This window comes from Hemiscyllium ocellatum, chromosome 12 (assembly GCF_020745735.1).
Source record: "Hemiscyllium ocellatum isolate sHemOce1 chromosome 12, sHemOce1.pat.X.cur, whole genome shotgun sequence".
Lineage (NCBI taxonomy): Eukaryota > Metazoa > Chordata > Chondrichthyes > Orectolobiformes > Hemiscylliidae > Hemiscyllium > Hemiscyllium ocellatum.
The window spans coordinates 48,438,167-48,464,852 of NC_083412.1; the positions used below are offsets into that span (position 1 = coordinate 48,438,167).

General features: G+C 41.1%; 1 protein-coding gene across 3 annotated transcripts in view; it reads right to left on the reverse strand.

The window, feature by feature from the left end:
- Positions 1 to 407: 407 nt before the first annotated feature.
- The window catches only part of LOC132820741 (T-cell immunoreceptor with Ig and ITIM domains-like), a 67,062-nt gene continuing 40,783 nt past the window's right edge, over positions 408 to 26,686 (reverse strand). For 2 of the 3 annotated variants that reach the window (XM_060833010.1, XM_060833012.1), the window contains 2 exons: positions 19,181 to 19,256; positions 623 to 687 (listed from right to left, as the gene is read on the reverse strand). In XM_060833010.1, the coding sequence (XP_060688993.1) occupies positions 19,207 to 19,256 (50 nt within the window). In that variant the 3' untranslated portion in view covers positions 623 to 687; positions 19,181 to 19,206. Of the gene's footprint in view, positions 688 to 19,180; positions 19,257 to 26,686 lie in introns of all 3 variants that reach the window. The other variant, XM_060833011.1, reaches the window with a different exon arrangement.

The window sequence follows — 26,686 nt, forward strand, 5'->3', positions numbered from 1 at the left end:
GTGCTCATTTAACAACAAAATTTTGTATATGATCATTGTTATGACTTCAACGTTTCAGATTTCTAAGCAAGGAAATAAAAGATAGGCCTATATTTGTGCATGGCTCCAGAATCTCTGAGCAAGCTGAACTAAACTGTTGCTATGTTAGAGGTGCTTATATTCACTCTGAGAGTTAAAGAGAAGAAAATGGCAAGATTCTTATATCTGATTCCTTATCGTTTGTTCTCTTTGTTGTAAAGTACTCTTGTGTGGAGATTAATAACACATGATCACACCTGATTTCAGTGTCTGATCTTTGTATTCTGATCTTAACTATTAGTTAAGTTAGCTAGCACAAAAAGGAAAGCAGCTTCAGAAAAGAGAGAAGTGGTAACAAATGAAAAGGAAAAAAAACATTAAAAAGGATGAACAAAAGCAGGTGAGCAGGGCTAGTAGTATATTATGCATGATCCTATAATTGGAAAATGAGAGTAAAAATAAATTTTGAAGATGTGTTAACTAATAAGTTGAATTAATACTTCCAAGCTTGTGGTTGAACTGGAGGAGAGAAGCTGAACAACATTTTGGCCAAGGTTCTGTCATTATGTCAGTAACTCTGTTTGTTGCGATGTGCAATATATTGCCCTGTCTGAAATGCCAAAATTAAATCCCAGCCATGTCAATGATGGGCATGTCTAATCTTCCATTCTGTAAAACAAAGAGAAATATTAACTGTGTACAAATGGAAAAAAAATCATATAGTGTTCTTTTACAACAAAAGCTTCTAATTGAACAATTAATTTGTAGATAATGGCCCAGATTTTAGTCTGCTAACAATGGTCAGGCTATGCACTGTTATGATTATCATTGGATAAAAGTGACAACAACTTCTGGCTTTTGAAAATGCAATTTAACACAGAACCGTGAATGCCACTGTTGATATTCCTCCAGAGGTTATGCTCATGCAGTCTTCAGAGGTACATTGTGCAGAGACATCACAGGAATGGGACAAATGTCGAATAATTTCCATTATTTTTGCTCTAATGACAAAGGAACATTTTGAATCTTATGTAATTAGGAGAACCTGAGTTTTAATAGTGTAATAAATGATAGTGCTGAACATCCTTCCCGTCCCCGAAAGCATCATTTTACAAATTTTAAGATTCATTTCCTCAAAGAAAATCTCCATTGAAGATTTAAAAAATAGGTTCTGTGTTTTCTATTTTAAGTCTTTTCCATAATGATGTATGTATGAATCTTTACTTCCTAATAAGTGATTTAAATGAAGAGTTTTCAAATCTGATTGGCTGAAGAGCTTGTCTTTTGCCTGACCGTTTTATGGATGCCAACAACTCCGACAATTGGCACTCCAGCTGACCAAATATTAAGAAACTAGAAATCTCCACAGGCCCATGTCTAATCTCTTGGAAACTGTACGTGAGGCGAATGATGAAAGCTGCTCTTTTGCCACGTACCCATTAAAATTCTCAAAGTCTGTTGAGGAAAATCTTGCATAGCTTGTAGTTTGTAATATCTTTCAAATTTCTACTTTTAACATGGTACCTTATTTTTGCCTTTCATCAATTTTAATGTATGCCAGGATAATTAGCTAATTATTTCTCCATAGTTGATGCAATAAAATAAATAGGGTAATGCTTCTGCTAATGTAGCAGATAAAAACATTTGAGACAAATACATTAAGCAATTTACTGACAGTATCCTCTGCTATAATTTCAACCAATATATCCTTTGTACTTCCACATACAGGAGTAAATGAGTGTCTGCTTAGTGTATCTTAAAACCAGGAATATTAATGATGAGAATGATGTCAACTTTAGTCAGACTACATTTTGGAGGGAAGACGGAGAATACTTGAATGAGTATTGGGTAACAACAAATAATGGGTAACAACAGTTATCCTTCAGAACACCAGTAAACAAATCTCAGTTCAAAATAGAAAATGGGAAAATAATAAACAAATAATGCCACTTGTAAAAGAAAATACAGGTTAGCATTCTGGATCTACACTCATCAGGACAGTTCTTGAACACCTCTAACCTCCTTATAGACGCACAAAGCTTTGCATTTTATGGTCTGTGGTCAAAGATAAAATAACTAGCATTGCACAGCGTGAAAACTTAACTCTTGACAGTTACAGTGAAAGCTCATCACCAATCATTGTGTAATAGGAGAAAAGAACCCAGCAATTTGGATGATCTTAACAATCAAAGAATTAAATAGTCCATTAAAATGTTATTGTATTTTGATAATTAGTCAAATTAAAGTCTACTGTATTTCATTATTCCTGATAAAAGGAAGATGAAAAGCTTCAATAACACGCCTGATTTTCAGCAATACTTTAGTTCTGTACTACCGAATGTACATGTTGAATATATAGAGTACTTTTTGTGCCAGGCTTTCAAGCCCCTGGGACAACTTTGTGAAGTTATATGCCACTGGGGATAAATAGCCCAGTGTGGGGAGAGTTAGGACACTCTTTAAAATGACAGAGAGTTATGAGAGCACATTGCCATCAGCATTTAACATGTCTTTATGTCTATGGTGGAATTCACTACCCAGGAAACCATGGGAGCAGTGAAGATCATAAAATAGACCTGAGAAGAAGAGATTTCAAAAAACATTTTCAGGAAATAAAGGTACAGCTTTAGTACTGAATATTAGCCAGAAAAGTTACAGAGCTGAATAACTGCTTGGAAAGAGACATGTCTAAGCTGAAAATCACTCCCGAAAATCCACCAGAAATTCAGTCTCTCAGAATTTTACAGCTACTAATAGGAGGAACAAGCCTTTTAAAAATTAGCAGTAATATAAGTGAAAGTTCACTACCAGCAAAGGGAAGAAGAGAGCCAGATTATTGGGTACTCTGAGTAGATTTGACCCATTCAGGAAAGGAATATAAAAGTTTAATGACTGGCCTGGAAATTAGGCTGAGGAGAACGTTTATATTTTGAATAAAGTTAAAACTTCTAATGTTTGAACCAATTTCTGAACTATTTACCTGACAAGAAATTAAAATACTTGTTCAGGTACAGGCTTAGAAAAAAATCAATTGAGAAATGAGAAAGAACAAAGAATTGGGAACAAGCATTATTCTTGCAATTTGAAGCCCTAACAATGAAGTTAGTAAAATCATGATTATTTTGAAGGTTTTCAAAAAAATTCTCTTGAGGGACATGAACATTGACTCTCCAGCACTGACTGCCCGTTCCTAGTTACTCTTGAGAGGGTGCTGCCTTTAGCCACTGTAGTCCATGTGCTGTGTGTAGACCCACAATGCTGTCAGGGTAGGAACTTAAGAGTTTTGGTGAAAGTGAGGCCTGCAGATGCTGGAGATTAGAGTCAAGAATGTGTTGCTGGAAAAGCACAGCAAGTCAGGCAGCATCCAAGGAACAGAAAATCAACATTTTGAGCAAAAGCCCTTCATCAGGAATGAGGCTGGGAGGTTCCTTGCATCATTCCTGATGAAGAGCTTTTGCCTGAAATGTCAATTTTCTGGTTCCTCGGATGCTGCCTGACCTGCTGTGCTTTTCCAGCAACACACTATCAACTTAAAGGTTTTGACTCAGTGACAGCAAAACAGCAGTGATACAGCTAGGAGGGGAGCTTGCAGGTGGTGGTGTTCCCATGAATCTGTCCTTTTAGATGGAAACAATCATGGGTTTGGAAGTTTCTGTCTAAAGATCTTCAGTGGTTTTCTGAAATGCATCTTGTAGATAGTATACACACACCTTTGTTACTGAGTATTGATGGTGGAGTGACTGACTTGCACCAGATCAACAAATAATCATGATTTGGAGATGCTGGTGTTAAAGTTAAAAATTACACAGCACCAGGTTATAGTCCAATAGATTTAATTGGAAGCACACTAGCTTTCGGAGCATTGCTCCTTCATCAGGTGGTTGTGTCCTCCACAACCATCCGATGAAGGAGCGGCACTTTGAAAGCTAGTGTGCTTCCAATCAAACCTGTTGGACTATAACTTGACAAATAATCAAGCAGGCTGCTTTGTGCTGGATGGTGTCAAATTTCTTGTGTTGTTAGAACTGTGCTCATCCAGGCGAGTGGGAAGTATTCCATCGTACTCTTGACTTATGTCTGTTTGCTTGTGGACAGGCTTTGAGAGTCAGGTGGTGAGTTACTCACTGCAGTATTCCTAGCCTCTGACCTGTTTTGAAGACAATATATTTAAGTGGTAAGTCTAGTTCAGTTTCTGGTCAATGGTAACCCCCAGGATGTTGATAATGAAGGATTCAGTGATGATAGTACTACTGAATGTCAGTGAGTCATGGTTAAATTCTTTCTTATTGGAGATAGTCATTGCTTGGCACTTGTGGCATAAGTTTTACTTGCCAAAGTGTACAGTAAATCTCTTGAAAAGAAATGCTCATTTGTGATTGTGTAGAAATGTTATTCAATGTTTTTGACAGGGAGATAAAACAGAGGGTAAATTGTCAGGGTTTCAGGATTTTCGAGCAACCAAACAATGATGTCATGGAGCCAAATGTCACTCATCATAAATAGCTCAGTGTGGTTGGAATTGGACCTATAGAATGAGAGAGAATCTTGAGAGCCCATGGGCATGAACACACAATGAGAATACGTTCAAGGTAGGCAAAAGCAAAACCTGCATTCCAACTTCATTAATGAACTCAAAATCAGTCAAATAGTATGTGCATAAAAAGAGAGTGAATAGTTATTTTGTTGTGAGCAGCCAATAACTCTAACCCTTGGAGATCTAGGGCTTTATCAAAATTGTTCATGAATCAGATGATAGATGATCACATTTGCTAAGATTGTTGATGATCTCAGTGACTGTCTCACTGAACAGAGTTTTTAACTGTCTGGTGCAGTGTTAATTATTTTTCACCTCTGTTAACACCAATATGAGAAGCTACAACATTAAGGAATGGTAAAAAAAAGTGTTAAAACACCATTCTAACTTAATACTATGTAGAAACTACTTTTAACATATTACTATATTAATGGATTTTCTAATAACAAATTACACAGTTTAGCAGCATGAATGGGAAGCTGCATGGATTTTGTTCCCAGATGAAAAGAGATGTTGCATTTCACTGTTTACAGGAAATTTTATCCTTTTCTGTCCTTCGCCATTTGCTCATATTCCTAGTTTCACAATTGGAAAATCTATGGCTGACACCAAGACATTATATGACTACCGGTCAAAAGTATGGTGCTGGAAAAGCACAGCAGGTCAGGCAGCATCCGAGGAGCAGAAGAACCTATGTTTTGGGCATAATCGACGTTCCTGATTCCTGATTAAGGGCCTTTGCCCAAAACATTGATTCTCCTGCTCCTCAGATGCTGTCTGACCAACTGTGCTTTTCCAGCACCACACTCTCAACACTGATCTCCAGTATCTGCAGTCCTCACTTTCTCCTATTATATGACTAACACATGAGTGTAAGACAACGACTATACTTACATGACATTTCTCAGTCCACTATTTAACAAAAGCACTAATTAGTTCAAAAAATTTTAAAAAAAGAAAGAAACAAGATTGGATAAAGTTTTTGAAAGAAAAGTGTAAAAGGCATTCTTTAGATTCATATTATGTGTATTTTGATTTAAGTATTCAATTTTCTATGTGGGAGCAGGTATATTGCAGTCCATATGGGGCTGGATTTCATAAACTTAATCTCAGTATAGTAGGATGATTAGTGGGGCTGGAACCCAATTTTAGTAATTGGCTGGTTTAGCTCGGCCTCTTATGCTGAACCAGTTACCCTGTATCAAAAATAGTGGGCATGATGTAATCTCTAATCAGTCAAAGGAATGATTTCTGCATAAAGTGATCACAGCATGGAGAACATAGGTTACAGTGACTCAGCAACATGTGGATCTTTGAGGCTGCAGCAACCAAACAAATGGAGAAGTGATCTAAGAGTTGCACGCTCTTAGCACAATGTCTTAAGATCGAATCTGAGGCACTTTAGTGAACTTTTCTAAGATCACGAGGAAGATGCCAACTTCTACAACCAAGTAGATGTGGACAGAAGTAGTTAAGATGTCAGCAGCAGGAGTGTTCCCCTTTAAGTTGAGATAGCACATTCAGTGGATCCAGGACATCATAGAGGTGCTGCTTGCTACTATAAATCTTTTGCACATCCATAACGTTTGTAAAAGGCTGAGAGTTCACTAGCATGAATTAGAAAACCACATATGTTCCATCTGCATTTAAACATTTTAAATAAGTATGATTTTAGCTGTCACAGAGTCAGATAAACAAGTGGTGAAAATAAAGGTAGCCATTGGAAATGAGGCATCACACAATACCAACACTTTTGGTCTGTCTAAAAAGACATCCAGCTAAGCTTTGGGAAATGTTGAAGGATCAGTATAGTAAAGGGAACTTTAGGATTCACCATCTACAGCTTATGTCTTATTGGCAAACAACCAATTAAATCAATTGATCAGTTCACCACTAGGTACTGTGACAAGGCAAGGTTTGTGATTTCTTAGAGGCTGTATTGACTGAGTAAATAATGAAGCTGGTTATAGTTTGAACACACAACGTATCTTTCCAAAAATATCTCTTGGAGAACAAAAAAGTTCATGAAGTCAATATTGCTAAAAAAAATGGCAGAAAATCTAAAGTGATTGCAACTGAATAACAATATCTGAAAGCATTAGGTGTAGTTATCAGAATTAGTGTAGTCACCAGAATGCAGAAGCAGAAAGCTATGTGGGAAGTATGGTCTGTTGTAACACCACAGAGCTGTCTTCTGCTTGCAGACTTTTGTAAGTAAGGCATTGCAAAAAGACACTGGGCTCGTCTGTCCAAAATGTCTGATTCCAAAGATACAGCCAGGGGCTGCGATAGCATGCAGCGAAACAATAACTATGTTGACTATACTGGCAGCAACAAGGAGTGTGCCAGAGGCTTGCATATACATAAGCACTTACACAAGGTTTACAGCAAGACAGATCAATATGCAGATTTAAAGTAGAACAACAATCAATCAAAAGGCAAAGGGACTTTCCACATGAATGTGACATTGAGGAGAAGTTAACAATTAGAATCTTTTGCCAATATTAACTTCATATGCTCAAAGGCAATTGGCAATCACATGTAAAGACTAAAACTCGGAACAAATTACCGTGCCTTCAGATGTGTACCTGGATCATTGGAAATCAAAGATACCAGATGCAATAGCAAAATTAACTGCATATAATGAGTTATCTAGCCTTTCATTAATAACTTTACACTGAGATGCAGCAATGACATTCTGTATAGAAACCACAAATACCTGGTGAACATGAGTGGGCCAGTAATAGCAACGATGTGGAGATACCAGTGTTGGACTGGGGTGGACAAAGTTAAAAATCACACAACACCATGTTATCGTCCAACAAGTTTATTTGAGGTACTAGCTTTTAGAGCACTGCTCCTTCATCAGATAACTACTTGGGCAGGACCATAAGACACAGAATTTATCGCAAAAGATCACAGTGTCATGCCTTTAAACTTTTCGTCTTTAAACAACTGCCAAATCTTAAGCAGACTATTGTTCGCAGCAAACTGCCCAGCCTTCAGGACAACATTGACCACAACACCAGACAACCCTGTCATGGCAACCACTGCAAGACGTGTCAAAATGTTGACATGGATACCACTATTACATGTGGAGACACCATCCTCCAAGTACATGGCGGGTACTTGTGTGCCTTGGCCAATGCTGTCTATCTCATATGCTGCAGGCAAGGATTCCCCGAGGTGAAACCAAGCAGGCGCTACGACAATGGATGAATGAACACTGTGCAACAATCACCAGATGTTGCCACACATGTTCCCTCCCAGTCGGGGAACACTTCAATGGTCAAGGACATTTAGCCTTGGATCTTCAGGTGACCATCATATAAGGCTGACTTTAGGATATGCAACAATGCAGATTGGCCGAATTAAGGCTGATATCCAAGTTTTGTACCCATGAGGATGGCCTCAACTGGGGCCTCGGGTTCATGTCATACTTCAGGTGACCGCACTAGACAATATAGTCTCACACTCTCTCGCACATGCACATGCACACACGCACACACTCACATGCATACACACCCCCTTATACTCAGTCACATACAACACACACACACTCACGCACATGCACACACTCACGCACACAACCGCACGTGCACATGCACACACTCTCACTCACTCTCTCTCTCTCCCTTACATGTACATACACATAAGTCTATGGGTTGAATTTGCATTTGCAGAACTGTATTCAAAAATATATTTTATTTTTGCTCAAAAAGCAGACAACCTGCAGGCAGTCAATCCATATAACAATTTATAAAGTTCTGCTTTGGAAACAGAATCAGTCTGACTCAAGATTGGGATACAGACAAAGTCTAATCTCACACCTTTAATACATTGTCTGAGCTGAGATGCCACTTCTTTTTATAATACCTTAAGTTATCTCGAGAATGTGACTTAAAAGAAGTTCTGGGATTTACATATTAATGAATTGAAACCTGTAACCCATTCTAAAACATGAAAGACTTAACAGCAATCTAGGATTGTTCAATACATCATTTTAATTGCATTACACTGTGATCTTTTCCTACAAACTCTGTGTCTTATGATCCTGCCTCAAAAGTTGCCCAATGAAGGAATAGTGCTCTGTAATCTAGTACCTTCAAATAGACTTGTTGTTATGTGATTTTTAACAGACCCTTCGGTCCAACCTGTCCATGCCGACCAGATATCCCAACCCAATCTAGTCCCACCTACCAGCACCTGGCCCATATCCCTCCAAACTCTTCCTATTCATATACCCATCCAGATGCCTTTTAAATGTTGCAATTGTGCTAGCCTCCACCACTTCCTTTGGCAGCTCATTCCATACACTTACTACCCTAAGTTGCCCTTAGCTCTCTTTTATATCTTTCTCATCTCACCCTAAACCTATGCCCTCTAGTTCTGAATTCCCCCACTCCAGGGTGAGGGAATTTGTCTATTTATCCTATCCATGCCCCTCATGATTTTGTAAACCTCTATAAGGTCATTCCCAGCCTCGAACTCCAGGGAAAATAGCCCTAACCTATTCAACTTATCCCTATGGGTCAAATCCTTCAACGCTGGTAACATCGTTGTAAATCTTTTCTGAGCCCTTTCAAGTTTCACAATGTCTTTCTGATAGAAAGGAGACTAGAATTGCTCACCATATTCCAACAATGGTCTAATCAATGTCCTACACAGTCTCAACGTGACTTCCCTGCTACTCTACTTTCAAGGAGCTATGAACCTGCACTCCAAGGTCTCTTTGTTCAGCAACACTCCCTAGGACCTTACATTTAGTGTATAAGTTCTGCTAAGATTTGCTATCCCAAAATGCAGTACCTCGCATTTATCTAAATTAAACTCTACCTGCCATTTCTCAGCCCATTGGCTCACCTGATCAAATCCCATTGGAATCTGAGGTAACCTTCTTCACTGTCTACTGCACCTCCAATTCTGGAGTCATCAGCAAACTTACTAACTATACCTCTTATACTCACATCCAAATCATTGATATAAATGACAAAAAGTAGAGGCCCGATCCTTGTGGCACTCCACTGTTCACAGGCCTTCAGTCTGAAAAACAACCTTCCACCACCACCCTCTGTCTGTTACCTTTCAGCCAGTTCTGTATCCAAATGGTAACTTCTCCCTGTATTCCATAAGATCTAACTTTGCTCACTAGTCTCCCATGGGGAACCTTGTCAAACACCTTACTGAAGTCCATATAGATCACATCAACTGCTCTGCCCTCATCAACCTTCTTTGTTATTTCTTTAAAAAACTCAATCAAGTTGGTGAGACATGATTTCCTATGCATAAAGCCATGCTGACTATTCCTAATCAGTCCTTGCCTTTCCAAATACATGCACATCCTGTCCGTCAGGATTCCCTCCAACAACTTGCCCACCACTGACGTCAGGCTCATTGGTGATTAAGAATATTGAGATTGAGTTAGGGCAGATTTTATTTCAATTGTACCCTTAAGAATCTCAAAGCTGATGCTGTGTTGCACCTCAAAGAAAATGCAATTTAATCAATAGATGACTGTCACAAAGCAGGAATTTACAGACGAGAGAAGCATCATCTAGACTATAACAACTTCTGGTAAAATTCAGGAGTACAACATCAAAATTTGCTACAAGCCTGGAACCTAAATGGCTGTCTTGGACACAATGAGCAGAACACTAAATCAAAAGAAGAATGAAGAAATTCTGTTAGACCTGCAAACAAGCACGAGAAGTGGAATATGTGCTTTAAGTCAGTTTGATGAATTTCAGTAAGCACAAACGTGGGGTGGGGGTGGTGTGGAGTTTTGGGTTGAGGAAGTTAGGAGGAATTGGCTGATGATCTCTGACAGAAGCCATCATGGAAAGTTATCACGGAGAATGACCTGACACAGGTGCCAAACTTTTAGTGACACAAAGATGTATTAAGTTTCTCAAGAGCCAAGATAATTAAAAGTCATCAAGTGCTAAGCCAGTATTATTGACTGTTCCTAATTGTTATGAGTGGGCAGTTAATAAATAACTAGACTGTTACAGGTCTTCAGTTTACAGGCTGGCTAGACCAGGTAGAAGTGGTAGATTTTTTTTCTCTAAAGAATGGCAGTGAACCAGATGGTTGTCAGTTGTAAACACCAACTAACATGGAGGTCATAGCTGTCCTTTCATTCAAGAGTTCTATTGAATTTCACTTTCACCATCTGCAATGCTGAGGTTCAAATCCACGCCCCCTGACCTCACCAGACTTCTTGTCCACAAATCTCATATATATCTTCAGGTCCCTATAAGATTCTGTCTACGATTTCAGGTCTTTAGGTAAATTAGAAATGTAATAAGTTTTGAACAAATGGAGGAGAAAAGATGTGGAAGAAAAATACTAAAATCTGTAAGTGTGGATGGCAGGTTTTGTATTTAAAAAGCCATAAGGAATGACAATGGAGATAATAATGGAACATAAAATGCATCCATGTGTGGTCTTTACAGTTGGATAGCAGCCATCCAACTGCACAATGAAGGAGAAAAGTAAGGCGAGGCAAAGCCAAACTGACTTAAAACAAAACTGGAGACAAATATTTACAATCTAAAATTGTTAAACTCAAAGTTGAAACCAGAAGGCTGTCGTGTATCAAGTTGAAAGCTGAGGTGTCATTGAACCTCATTGGAATGCTACAACAAACCAAGGAGAAAGACTAGTGTGGGGCCAATGTGGAAAATTGAAATGACAATCCACAGGAAGCTTGGTAACATAGCTGGGACTAAACAGAAGTATTCCACAAAATGTTCATTCAGTTTCTGTTTCTCCTCACCACTACAGAGGGCATCAAATTGTGAGAAGTATATGCAGTGTATACATTTGTAAGAAATATAAGTAAATCACTTAATCACTCAAAGGAATATTTGGGGTTGTGGACTATGAGAAGGAGGGATATAAAAGAATAGGGTCTGCATCTCATGCCTTTGCATGGAAAGATACCATAGTAAATGGGGTGATTGAGGAGTAGATTAGCGCATCACAGACGAAGCAGCTCTTACAGTATGCTGAAAGAAGCAAGCAGGAAAAGGAACATGTGGTGGTGGCATCACATTGGAAGTGAAGCCAAGGATGATATTATGAATATGGAGGTTGGTGGGATGGAAGGTGAGATAAGAGGAAACTGCCCTTTAACGTTTTCCTTCTCCGTTCCTCCCTCCCATTCTCACTATCATAATTCTGGGAGTCAGATTAAGTGTTGACAGCAAAATTCATGAAATAGGGTGGATAGTGTGGAGGACTCTATTAATCATGCTGGGGATGTGGAGGAATGCTGAAACTAATACTCTTCAGAAATAGATCACATAAGATACAGTGATAGTGTCCCTATCACTGAATCAGAGGGTCTATATTCAAGTCCTACCTTTACCAGAGGTGTGTAATATCATCCCTGAATAGTTTGATTAGAAAATATCAATAAGCCTGATAACATGAGCTCAGATTACAATTAGGCATTTTAAAAACTTGAATACCATTTTGAAACGTTTTCAGACAGACAGCTGCTGTCCCAATGTTTGTTTCAGGCAGTTTATCATTTTTAACATGAGGGGTCCCATCAACATATTCATAAGCATTGTGCACATTTGACATCTAAAACAACAGGAAAAACACAACTGAATTCCAATCCTGACATATCTATTGACAAATCCAAAGGCTGTTTTTTTAAATGGTTTTATCTAACCATACTCACGGGGTGATCTAGTTGAATCCATAAGTTCCTCAGTTTATCAAGGCCTTTGAGCATCTTTCCGTTGAGTGCACACTCCTGGTCCTTATATTTCCTATCAAGTTGCAATACTGCATATCTATATAAGTGCATTGCATTAATTGATAGGAATGTTCCTCTGTATCCTAAAAAGAAAGCTTTACCTTCTCCTGCCCTCTGCTCCCCCATTTCCATCCTATGTGACTCTCCTAATATACCATCCCTCTGATTTACCTGTCAGCCAGCAACCTTTCTTTGGTGTCAACCAATGACCACCTAATGACTGAACCTCTGCTCCAGTCTCCTGGCCCAGCTACTGTTTCCCATGTGCTTTGTGTGAGCAGCTGCCCAATGAGGATACCTGCCAGATATACTTTGTCCAAATGTCTTGATACCGAGGTCAACCTGTGGGATGAGGAATATGACTGGTGTTTGGCCTAACGACTCTTCTGAAAACCTGCTTTGTTGAAATTCGCGTAGGCCTGGAATTTCCTGTGTCTTTTCAGCAGAATTGCACCTAAACAATTTTCTCAATCATTTACATTGCTTCAAGGCTGATTTGTTACAATAATCCAACAGGATTAATTGGAAATCTATACAAATTCTCAATTACAAAATCACTGCAAAAATTAGTATAAGCATCATAGTGATTGAGAAAATTCCAGGGCAACAGTATCTGGGCTTTTCCCTTTCTTGACACATGGGAAATAAATTCTTGAGCTGAAAAACTAAAGAAATTGGCAAGAATATGCTGCTGGTAAAAAAATGAGGTCTGCAGATGCTGGAGATCACGGCTGAAAATGTGTTGCTGGTCAAAGCACAGCAGGCCAGGCAGCATCTCAGGAATAGGGAATTCGACGTTTCGAGCATAAGCCCTTCATCAGGAATGAGAGAGAGTAGCCAGGCAGGCTAAGATAAAAGGTAGGGAGGAGGGACTTGGGGGAGGGGCGATGGAGGTGGGATAGGTGGAAGGAGGTCAAGGTGAGGGTGATAGGCCGGAGTGGGGTGGGGGGGCGGAGAGGTCAGGAAGGAGATTGCAGTTTAGGAGGGCGGTGCTGAGTTGAGGGAACTGACTGAGACAAGGTGGGGGGAGGGGAAATGAGGAAACTGGAGAAATCTGAATTCATACCTTGTGGTTGGAGGGTTTCCAGGCGGAAGATGAGGCGGTCCTCCTCCAGCCGTCGTGTTGTTATGTTCTGCCGGTGGAGGAGTCCAAGGACCTGCATGTCCTCGGTGGAGTGGGAGGGAGAGTTAAAGTGTTGAGCCACAGGGTGGTTGGGTTGGTTGGTCCGGGCGGCCCAGAGGTGTTCTCTGAAGCATTCCGCAAGTAAGTGGCCTAAACCGACTGACTCCCACAGCTACCTGGACTACACCTCCTCCCACCCTGCCCCCTGCAAAAACTCCATCCCATATTCCCAATTCCTTCGTCTCCGCCGCATCTGCTCCCAGGAGGACCAGTTCCAACACCGCACAACCCAGATGGCCTCCTTCTTCAAGGACCGCAGATTCCCCCCAGACGTGATCGACGATGCCCTCCACCGCATCTCCTCCACTTCCCGCTCCTCCGCCCTTGAGCCCCGCTCCTCCAACCGCCACCAAGACAGAACCCCACTGGTTCTCACCTACCACCCCACCAACCTCCGCATACAACGTATCATCCGCCGTCATTTCCGCCACCTCCAAACGGAACCCACCACCAAGGATATATTTCCCTCCCCTCCCCTATCAGCGTTCCGCAAGGACCACTCCCTTCGTGACTCCCTCGTCAGATCCACACCCTCCACCAACCCAACCTCCACCCCCGGCACTTTCCCCTGCAACCGCAGGAAATGTAAAACTTGCGCCCACACCTCCACACTCACTTCCCTCCAAGGCCCCAAGGGATCCTTCCATATCCGCCACAAGTTCACCTGTACCTCCACACACATCATCCATTGCATCCGCTGCACCCGATGTGGCCTCCTCTATATTGGGGAGACAGGCCGCTTACTTGCGGAACGCTTCAGAGAACACCTCTGGGCCGCCCGGACCAACCAACCCAACCACCCTGTGGCTCAACACTTTAACTCTCCCTCCCACTCCACCGAGGACTTGCAGGTCCTTGGACTCCTCCACCGGCAGAACATAACAACACGACGGCTGGAGGAGGACCGCCTCATCTTCCGCCTGGAAACCCTCCAACCACAAGGTATGAATTCAGATTTCTCCAATTTCCTCATTTCCCCTCCCCCCACCTTGTCTCAGTCGGTTCCCTCAACTCAGCACCGCCCTCCTAACCTGCAATCTCCTTCCTGACCTCTCCGCCCCCCACCCCACTCCGGCCTATCACCCTCACCTTGACCTCCTTCCACCTATCCCACCTCCATCGCCCCTCCCCCAAGTCCCTCCTCCCTACCTTTTATCTTAGCCTGCTTGGCTACTCTCTCTCATTCCTGATGAAGGGCTTATGCTCGAAACGTCGAATTCCCTATTCCTGAGATGCTGCCTGGCCTGCTGTGCTTTGACCAGCAACACATTTTCAGCCAAGAATATGCTGCTGTCTATGAAAGGTTTGCTCAGATTTAGCTAATCTTTTCATTGTTGAACACTATGTGATCCATGTACAACCTATAATCCCACGTGCTATGAATTTTCTTAAATGGTTCATTTTTTAACATTGAATCTCTATCGGCTTGTTCTTTTTTTCGACGAATATTCACTTGGACGTTCAAGATGGTATGTTCTTCTTTTAAAGATTCAACATTTATTTTTATGCATTCTCCCAAAACAAGTGGGTTCAGATTTTCTGATGGCCAGGTAGTCACTTCTGTGGGGCTGCATGTCAGGGCTCCAGAGAAGTACCGATGCATGAGCAATACAGTATAGGAACAGGCCCTTCGGCCCTCCAAGCCTTCACTGACACATTTTATCCTTCCAGACTAAAACTGTCTCCGCTTACAGGATCCTCTATTCCCTTCCTGTTATGTATTCATCCAGGTGCTTCTTGAATGCTGCTATTGCGTCTGCTTCCACCACCTCCTCTGGCAGCGTGATCTAGGGCACTCTCCACCCTTTGTGTGGAAAACTTGTCTTGCACATCTCTTAAAAAATTCTAGTACCCTCCCCACCTTGCACTTGGAACCTGTGCCCCCCAGTAATTGACCCTTCCATCCCAGGGAAAAGCCTCATACTTTGCATTATATCCATGCCATTTGCAATCTTATAAACTTCTATCAGGTCGCCTCTCAACCTACTGTTCCAGTGAAAACAAACTCAGTCTATCCAAACTTGCTTCATATCTCAAATCCCCCATATCAGGCAACATCCTGGTAAACCTTTTTTTTGTAACCTCTCTAAAGCATCCCCATCCTTCTGTTAGTGTGGTGACCAGAACTACATGCAATATTCCAAGTGTGGCCTAACTAAAGTTCTATAAAGATGCAGCATAACTTGCCTGTCCTTATACTCAATGTTCCTTCTAATGAAGGCAAACATGCCATAGGCCTTTTTTTTGTCACCTTATCCAGCTGTGCTGCCACCTTCCGTGATCTGTGGACCTACATGCCCAGATCCCTCGGCACATCAATACTTCTAAGGAGTCTGCCATTCACTGTATAATTTTTACCTGCATCTGACCTTTCAAAATACATCAGGTCATATTTGTCTGGATTAAACTCAATCTGCCATTTTTCTGCCCATGCCTCCAACTGATCTATATCATTCTGTATACTCTGTCAATCCTCCTCACTATCCGCAATTCCACCAATCTTTGTGTGTGATTTGGGGATTGGTAGCTCAGGTTGTGGATCAAGTTGTAAGTTGCTCACTGAACTGGTAGATTTTGTCCCAGACATTTAGTCACCATGCTGGGTAACATCATTGCTGAACTTCTGGTGAAGTGCTGGTGTTCTGTCCTGCTTGATATTTAAGTGTGTTAATCTGTTATGGTGGGTGATAACGTTTCTGGTTCTTTGAGACATTGGTGAATGGGGTCCAAATTGATATGTTTGTTAATGGATTTCTGGTTTGAATGGCACGCCTCAAGGAATTCCCTTACGTGTCGATGTTTAGCCTGTCCCAGGATCGAGGTATTGTCCCAGTCGAACTGATGTCCCTTTTTGTCTGTGTGTATGGAATACAGTGATAGTTGGTCATGTCTTTTGGTGGCTAATCGCTACTCATGTATCCTGTTGGCTAGTTTCTTGCCCATCTGTCCAATGTAATGTTTGTTGCAGGTTTTTTGTTAATGACGTTCGTTCTGCTGGCTGTTGGTACAGGTTCCTTTAAATTAATCAGGAGCTGTTTCAGTGTGGTGATAGCTTTATGGGTTACCATGATGCCTAGGAAAGGTCTGGTCATCATCTTTGAGGTGTCTTTAATGTATGGCAGGGTGACGAGAATCTCTGGGTGTGTTGTATCTTCTTGTTTGAGTCTGTTCTGTAGGAATCGGCAGACTGCCCTTATTGGGTACCCATTGTTCCTCAATACATTGTATAGGTGCTCTACCTTGGCTTTTCATAGTTCCTGGGTGCTGCAGCCTGTTGTGGCTCATTTAAATAATGTCCAGATGCAGCTTCGTTCGTGGGAGTTGAGATGATTGCTCCTGTAGTTGAGTATCTAGTCAGTGTATGTGGCTTTCCTGTAAACGCTGGTCTGCAGCTCTCCATTGGCTTATTGATCTACTGTGATATCTAGGACGGGGAGTCTGTTATGATTCTCTTCCTCTTTGGTGAACTTTATACCGGTAAGGATGTTGTTTATGTGTTTGTGGGTTTCTTCTAATTTGTTGCGTTTTGTAATGAACAAAGGTGTCATCCACATAGCAGACCCAAAGCTTGGGCTGGATTGTGGGAAGGACTGTTCATTCTAACCTGTGTATAACTGCTTCTGCTAAGAGTCCTGATATTGGTAATCCCATTGGTATCCTGTTGGTTTGTTTGAAGATCATGTCGTTGAAGGTGAAGTGGTTGTGAGGCACAAGTCTACTAGTTGGAGGACACTGTCCTGGTTGATGGAGTTGGTGCTGTCAGGTGTTTGTGTCCTTGGTTTGTCTAGCAGTGAGGCCAGTGTTTCTTTGGCCAGGGTGATGTTTATTGATGTGACTAGGGCCGTCACGTTGAAGGAAATCATGACCGTGTCATCCTCTACCTTGGTGTCTTTGATGATATTAAGGAATTCCTGGATGGAGTGGAGCAGTGGCTTTATATCATCTGCAATCTTACTAATTAAACCAGCCACTTTTTCCTCCAAATTATTTACGTAGATCATGAGCAGTAGAGGTCCCAGCGCTGATCCCTTTGGAACACCACTAGTCACAGCCCTCTATTCTGAAAAACATCCTTCCACTTCTACCCTCTGTCTCCTCTGACTAAGCCAGTTCAGTATCCTTCTTGCCAGCTCACCCATGATACTATGTGACTTCACCTTTGGTACCAGTTTGCCATGAGGGACCTTGTCAAAGGCTTTACTAAAGTCCTTGTAGAAAAAAATCAACTGCTTTTCCCTCATCAGTCATCTTCATCACCTCCTCAAAAAACTCGACTAAGTTAGTGAGGAGCAACCTCCCCCACGCAAATCCTTGCTGTCTATCACTAGTAAGTCCTTTTGATTCTAAATGTGTAGAGATCCTGTCTCTGATAATGTTTTCCAATAATGTCTCTACATGAGGCTCACATGCCTGTTACTTATTGCTGTTACCCTTCATAAATAATAGGATGACATTGGCTATTCTCCAGTCCTTTGGGACCTCACCTGTGGCCAAAGAGGATATAAAGATGTCTGTCAATGCTCCAGCAATATGTTCGCATGCCTGTCTAAATATTCTGAGACAGATCCCCTCAGGACTCTGGGATCTATCTCCCTTAATACTTTTTAAGATATAGCAAGAGAATTATCTGCAAAGTTGAACATTCCAATGGACGTGGAACCCTTCACAAGTAGGAGGTTAAAACCTGAGTTTATTCCTGGATTTCTTCTCAACTGAAACCACGCCCTCCCAAACACACCATTCAACCCAGCTCCTCAGATTGACAGTGTTGATCATTCTATCTTATGCACATTTAAAGGGGAAAAAAAAACACCATGACTTTAGTGCATTCATTGTGCATTAAGCAAGTAGAGGATTTGGAGTCTCCAGCTACAAATGTGGAGTTTGGCCTTAACAGAAAAAGGTGGGACTGAGGTGGAAATCTGCCTTTGATTGTCGCTCCTTGAAAAATCCTGCTCGTAGTTTTTGCATTTCTCTCTTTACATATGTTATCTGATACTTACTTGTCCAGACAATTAGCTGCACTATGACTTTAGTGTATTCCACGTGCCTCAAGCAAGGTGTGCATGGAGGTGTCAACATTCATTTTAATGAGCTTATCTTATATTATCAATTTTCATAAACCTCTTGACACCCAATGTGCATCATGTCCTACTGTCACTGTCAGGACCACATTATCAGCCTCACCAATTTATGGCCATACAGCTAACAAATCTTCTTAGTTGAGAATGGACAAATGCCATATGTTACTTGTATAATAATAGTATCAAGCACAAGTGATAACAAATGATGTGTTACACCTCATAGCATCAGATATTTATAAATGAAGGACTAAACATTTTCTCAAGAACACAGTGCATCTTTAACACATTGTCACCAGAATGTTGTGTTCCACAATTTCAATGAAATTGAGACATTATCTTTCCAACTGTTCAGGCTAATTTTACTGGTGAATAGTATCCCCTGGCAACTATATATTTCAGAGAATTGCAGGCTCACTTCAAACTATTCATTCATTAAGTTAGCTTCCTGTTTTAACCTCTTCCTTGTTCATCCTTTTGAGTTGAGGATGACCATGCTTATTATGTGGGATGCTTGGCACAGTTCCAATGGGTGTCTGCTGAGACCAGTCTGTGCCTTGAACATTCTGCAGGTATGCTTGGATATCACAGACCTTTATATTTTGGTTGAGATGCTGGTTTAGAATTTCTTGTCCTGTCTTTTTCCCTCTGCCTCTGACGTTTGCTTGCCTGTGTAGGAAGCAATATACCTCAATATATCTCAAAAATATTACATACAGATTTCAACAAAATTTGGTGTACAGATGATGTAAGCCCCAAAAAAGACATTATTAGTTTTTGGTAACGATCTGGACTCAGATTCAGGATTGAATCTTGGATCATTTTAAAAGGATCTGCCTGTTAACATTTTGAGATAGAGAAAGTTGACTTTTTCTTTCAGAATGTTGTTGGTTATTTTAGAATGTCTCTGCGACTGCGGTGGAATTTATTCCAGCTGTTGAAAAGTGAGCAGTGTTTTCAGAGCAGGTTATTGGACTGCAATGAGATGGAAGCTTTTAATACAAAGATTTCTTTTCAGCTTTGTAGTTGGAAGTCACCAACATAGAAGGAAAAAAACTTAAAGGAAGAACTATGTAATTATAATAACTTCAAGATAACATGACATGACAGAATTTGGATTCTTCTAAATACCTCTTCACTTGTTTTCCTTTTACCTTTCTGTTTACAGAATTGTCATTGTCATGATAGTAGAATTATTTTGAAAATTCAGTTATGCATTTTAAGTTGTATAACAATAAGCTGAATTTATTTTGTTTTGTAATTCACTCATGGAATGCGGTATCACTAACTGGGCAATCATTTATTGTCCATCCATTGAGAAGGTGACCAAGGTGGTGCCTATGTCCAACACTGCAACACTGCAAGTGCCACTTGCCCCACTCTCAATCATTTCTAAATTTCCTGAACAGACAATATGCCCACCTGACAGCTAACTTACTGATCCCATGGTTTTAGGCCTTTAAATGTGAACAGCCATCCTACAAGAGCTGCTGGGAGAAAGTGAGAACTGCAGATGCTGGAGATCAGAGCTGAAAATGTGTTGCTGGAAAAGCACAGCAGGTCAGGCAGCATCCAAGGAGCAGGAGAGTCAACGTTTTGGGCATTCCTGAAGAAGGGCTTTTCCAGCAACACGTTTTCAGCTCTGCAAGAGCTGCTGGTCAATTAGAGACCTTGTAATGCCATCAGGAGTGTTGAATGTTGCTGGTACTGCAGGAGGCCCAGAGTAACCACATTGATAGAGGCCCATAGTGAAGAGATAAATACACTGGGCTGACTGAGGCTAGTCAGTGTACCCCACCGAACTTCACCACTAACCTTTAATTAACAACTGAAGCACCTTGCCAGGCCTCTGAGTTGAAAGCCATTCTTGACTTTCCTTGCCTTTGAGTTAATTGCTGAGGTGGGGGAGTGTGGAGCAAAAGTGGACAGAGGTTTATTGTTGGGCAAGTTACAGGTTCTCTACAAGATGCATTCCCAACCAACTACACAGCATTGGCAAGGCAAAAGTGAGGACTGCAAATGCTGGAAATCAGAGTCTAGATTAGAGTGGTGCTGGAAAAGCACAGCAGGTCAGGCAGCATCTGAGGAGTAGGAAAGTTGATGAAGGGCGTTTGCCAGAAACGTCGATTTTCCTACTCCTCAGATGCTGCCTGACCTGCTGTGCTTTTCCAGCACCACTTTAAACTACACAACACCCTGTCCAGACTTTCTAGTTGTTCTTTTGGCAAGCAGGGGTTGGAGACTTAAATTCAACCTGTGGGATGAAACAGCACAGAATGAGACTGCCCAAACATTATGTTTTGAGGGGTATTCCAATTACCACTTCTCTGTTCTTTTAGAATCATAGAGTAATACAGATGTATATTATGCCAATAGACCCTTCAGTCCAACTCGTCCATGTCGACCAGGTATCCCATGCTAGTCCAGTCCCATTTGCCAGTCCACATCCCTTCAAATCCTTCCTATTCATAGACCCATCCAGATGCCTTTTAATAGCTGTAATTGTATTAGCCTTAACCATATCCTCTGGCAGCTCATTCCATACACACACCACCTTCTGCATGAAAAAGTTGCCCCTTAGGTCCCTTTTATATCTTTCCCCTCTCACCCTAAACCTATGTTGTCTAGTTCTAGACTCACCCACCCCAGGGAAAAGACTTTGTCTATTTATCCCATCAATGGTGCTCATGATTTTATAAATCTCCTATGAGGTCACCCCTCAGCTCCAGGGAAAACAACCCCAGCCTATTCAGCCTCTCCTTTTAGTCCGACCCTGACAACATCCTTTTAAATCTCACAACATCCTTCCAATAGGAAGGGGGACAGAATTGCACGCAATATTCCAAAAGTGGCCTAAACAACATCCTGTGCAGCTGCAACATGCCCTCCAAACTCCTGTACTCAATGCTCTGACCAATAAAGGAAAGCATACCAAATGTCTTCTTCACTATCCTATCCACCTGTGACTCTACTTTCAAGGAGCTATGAACCTGCACGCCAAAATCTCTTTGTTCAGCAACACTACCAAAATGTAGCACCTCCCATTTATCTAAATTCAACTCCATCTGCCATTTCTCAGCCCACTGGCCAATCTGATCAAGATCTCATTGTGATCTGAGGTAACCTCCTTTGCTGTCCACTACACCTCTAATTTTGGTGTCATCTGCAAACTTACTAACCATACCTCCTATGTTCATATCCAAATCATTTATATAAATGATGAAAAGTAGTGGACCTAGCACCGATCCCTGTGGCACTTCATTGGCCACAGGCCTCCAGTCTGAAAAACAACCCTCCACCACCACCTTCTGTCTTCTCCCTTGCTAACCAGTCTCCCATGGGGAACCTTATCGAACACTTTACTGAAGCCCATATAGATCATATCCACCACTCTGCCCTCATCAATCCTCTTTGTTACTTCTTCAAAAAACTCAATCAAGTTTGTGATACATGATTTCCCACACACAAAGCCTTAATCAGTCCATGTCTTTCCAAATACATGTAAATCCTGTCTGTCAGGATTCCCTCCAACAACTTGCCCACCACCAACATCAGGCTCAGTGGTCTATAGTTCCCTGACTTGTCCTTACCACCCTTCTTAAATAATGGTACCATGTTAGCCAACCTCCAGTCTTCCGACACCTCACCTGTGACTATCAATGATACAAATATCTCAGCAAAGGGCCCAGCAATCACTTCCCCAGCTTTCCATAGAGTTCTAGGGTACACCCGATCATGTCCTGGGGATTTATCTGCTTTTATACTTTTCAAGACATCCAACATTTCCTCCTCTTTAATATGGACGTTTTGCAAGATGTCACTATCTATTTCCCTACATTCTATATCTTCGATGTCCTTCTCCATAGTAAATACAGATGCAAAATACTCATTTAGTATCTTCCCCATCTCCTGCGGCTCCACACAAAGGCAGCCTTGCTGATCGTTGAGGGGCCCTATTCGCTCCCTAGTTACCCTTTAATTCTTAATGTATTTGTAAAAACCCTTTGGATTCTTCTTAACTCTATTTACCAAAACTATCGCATGTCCCCTTTTTGCCCTCCTGATTTCTTTCTTAAGTATACTCCCACTTCCTTTATACTCTTCTAAGGATTCACTCAATCTATCTTGTCCATACCTGACATATGCTTCCTTCTTTTTCTTCATCAAACCCTCAATTTCTTCAGTCATCCAGCATTCCCTGTACCTACCAGCCTTTCCTTTCACCCTAACAGGAATATACTTTCTCTGGATTCCCGTTATCTCATTTCTGAAGGCTTCCCATTTTCCAGCCGTCCCTTTACCTGTGAATATCTGCACCCAATCAGCTTTAGAAAGTTCTCACCTAATACCATCAAAATTAGCCTTCCTCCAATTAGAACTTCAACTGTTCGATCTGATTTATCCTTTTCCATCACTATTTTAAAACTAATAGAATTATGCTCGCTGGCCCCAAAGTGCTCCCCCATTGACACCTCAGTCACCATCCCTGCCTTATTTCCTAAGAATAGGTCAACTTTTGCACCTTCTCTCGTAGGTACATCCACATAATGAATCAGAAAATGTTCTTGTACACTCTTAACAAATTCTTCTCCATCTGAACCCTTAACACTATGGCAGTCCCAGTTTATGTTTGGAAAGTTAAAATCCCCTTCCATAACCACCCTATTATTTTTACAGATAACTGAGATCTCCTTATAAATTTGTTTCTCAATTTCCCACTGACTATTAGGTGGTCTATAATACAATCCCAATATAGCGATCAAGCTTTTCTTATTTCTCCCAAATAACTTCCTTGGATGTACTTCCGGGAATATTCTCCCTTAGCACACCTGTAATATTAGCCCTTGTCAAAAATGCCACTCCCCTCCTCTCTTGTCCTTTCTGTAGCATTTGTATCCTGGAACATTAAGCTGCCAGTCCTGCCCATCCCTGAGGCATGTTTCTGTAATTGCTATGATATCCCAGTCCCATGTTCCTAACCATGCCCTGAGTTCATCTGTCTTCCCTGTTAGGCCCCTTGCATTGAAATAAATCCAGTTTAATCTGTCAGTCCCACTTTGTTCTTTGCTTTGTTCCTGCCTACCCTGAATGTTTGACTCACTTCTTTTCTCAACTGTACCAGGTTCAGATTGATCTCTTTCCTCACTATCTCCATGGGTTCCAACTAACCACCCCCCTCCCAACTCCCCCCACCCCACCCCTTCCTAGTTTAAATCCTTCTGAGCAGCTTCCAATTTCGCAACCAACAACATTTATTGCAGATGTATTCCTCAGTAACCCTTAAACTCTCCCGAAACTCCCACATCCGACAAGAAGAGCATGTCACTCTATTAATGGCCAGTTTGTCCCTTCCAATTCAGGTGCAATCCATTCTTCTTGTACAGGTCACCTCTACCCCAGAAGAGATTCCAATGATCCAAAAATGTGAATCTTTCTCTTATGCACCAGTTCCTCAGCCATGCATTGATCTGCTCCATCCTCCTATTCCTGCCCTCACTAGCTCACAGCACCGAGAGTAACCCAGATATTACTACTTTCGAGGACCTCCTTTTTTAAACTCCTGCCTAACTTTCTGTATTCTCCTTTCAGAATCTCGTGCTTTTCCCTTCCGATGCCATTGGTACCAATGTGTACAACGACCTTCTGCTGATCCCTCTCCCTTTTGAAAACATTCTGCACCCTCTCTGAGACATCCTTGATCCTGGCACCAGGGAGGCAACACACCATTCTGATTTTTTGCTGCTGGCCACAGAAACGTCTCTCTGTGCTCCTGACTAGAGAGTCCCCTAATAGAATTGATAGCGTAGAACCCGATGTACCCCTCATTACATTTGAGCAAGTCTTGAGACCAGAAACTTGGCTATTCTTGCTATATTCCTCTGAAAGTCCACCACCCCTGACATTTTCCAAACCAGCATACTTGTTTGAAATGGAGATAGCCACAGAGAACTCTTGTACTACACACCTACCTCTCCTACCTTTCTTGGAGTTAACCCATCTACATGACTATCTGTGGATTTTCTCCTTTCCTATAACTGCCATCCATCGCATCCCTAGCTCTTGAAAATTTTTCATTGCCTCTAACTGTCGCTCCAACCGATTCATTGAATTTGACAGGATTCGCAATAACATTTATTGCAGATATATTCCTCAAGAACGCTTAAACTCTCCCGAAACTCCCACATCCAACAAGAAGAGCATATCATTCTATTAGAGGCCAGTTTGACCCTTCCAATCTACAGACCCAGACAATAGCACCGTCTTATTGCTCTCCAAAACACCGCTCCAGGCTAACTTAACATTTATTGCTTACATTTTTAAAATTTAATCAAGAGACAAATCCCAATCAAAACAATTAATCAAGAAAGAACCCATTCCACTCACTATTGTAGATTTACAGCAAGGCTTTATTTAAAACTATTTACTTATCTGTTTCTGTGCTTTGACTTCTCCCAAACAGGTTCTTCCAATATCAGTTGTGAATTTTGCTGTTTGTTAAGTTTTCTTGGACACACTCCAATACTTGAATTCAAACAGTAAGGGGAATAACTGCAGGTTCACTGCTGTGTCAGTTAACAGTGGGGGTTTCTTTCTGTCTCTCCCTCACAGACCACCTGCTTGCTTGCTTTGTGTTTCTTCCTTTTAAAACTGCTGTTGTTTTGACTTTTTTTGCCAAAGTTCCAAAACAATTGCAACAGCATATAAAACAGTAATTGCTGCTCCTGGTATTTGAGGAAATCACCTCTAACACCTGAAATACCTCAAAAAAGGAGCAGCCTGTTACAGCTAGATTTTTTTCTTGTCCTCCATCTTGGATTATCCTGAATCTTCCTGTAGCCTGACAACTCTTTTCCTTTCAAGTATTTCTCCATGTCTTTTTGAAAGTTATTACTGAATTTGCATCCACCACAGTCTCAGACAATGTATTATGCAAGGTGTTTTATTATTTCTTATTTTACTTCTCATTCGTTTGCCAATTACTTTACTTCTGTGTTCTCTAGTCGCACACCTTTTTCTGCAATGAAATACTTTGAGGCATGAGGGTGCCCACTGTTCACAAGAACCCTCAACTTATTCTGTCATTTCTGATGTGTATTCCCATGTATCTATTCTTTTAATGTCCCCTTTAAAATTGAACCATTTGGATTATATTGCCTCTCATTATTCTTTTAAAATATTGATCATTTCTGACATCTCTGCCTTAAACGTTAACTGCCATTTTTCTCCACATTTTACCAGATATCTTCCCAGAGAGTCTTATTACACTCTTCACTGATTATATAGTTTCATGTTTGTATCATTTGCAAATTTTCAAATTATATAACAAGTACAGATGTACTGCTCATTATATGGATAGGAACTGGCAACATAATGTTCCAGAATACAAATGCTCCTGGAAGGACAGAAAGGGAGGCAAGAGAGGGGAAGTGGCATTTTTGATAAGGGATAGCATTACAGCTGTACTTGGGAGGATATTCCCAGAAATACATCCAGGGAAATTATTTGGGTGGAACTGAGAAATAAGAAAAGCTTGATCACCTTATTGGGATTTCCCTAATCTCAAATTCCCTAATAGTCAGAGGGAAATTGAGAAACAAATTTGTAAGGAGATCTCAGTTATCTGTAAGAATAATAGTGTGGTTATGGCAGGGATTTTAACTTTCCAAACATAGACTGGGACTGCCATAGTGTTAAGGGTTTAGGTGGAGAGGAATTTGTTAAGTGTGTACAAGAAAATTTTCTGATTCAGTATATGGATGTATCATCCAGAGAAGGTGCAAAACTTGACCTACTCTTGGGAAATAAGGCAGGGCAGGTGATTGAGATGTCAGTGGGGGAGCACTTTGGGGCCAGCGACCATAATTCTATTTATTTTAAAATAGTGATGGAAAAAGATAGATGAGATCTAAAAGTTGAAGTTCTAAATTGGAGTAAGGCCAATTTTGATGGTATTAGGCAAGAACTTTCGAAAACTGATTCGGGGCAGATGTTCATAGGTAAAGGGACTGCTGGAAAATGGGAAACCTTCAGAAATAAGATAATGAGAATCCAGAGAAAGTATATTCCTGTTAGGGTGAAAGGAAAGGCTGGTAGGCATA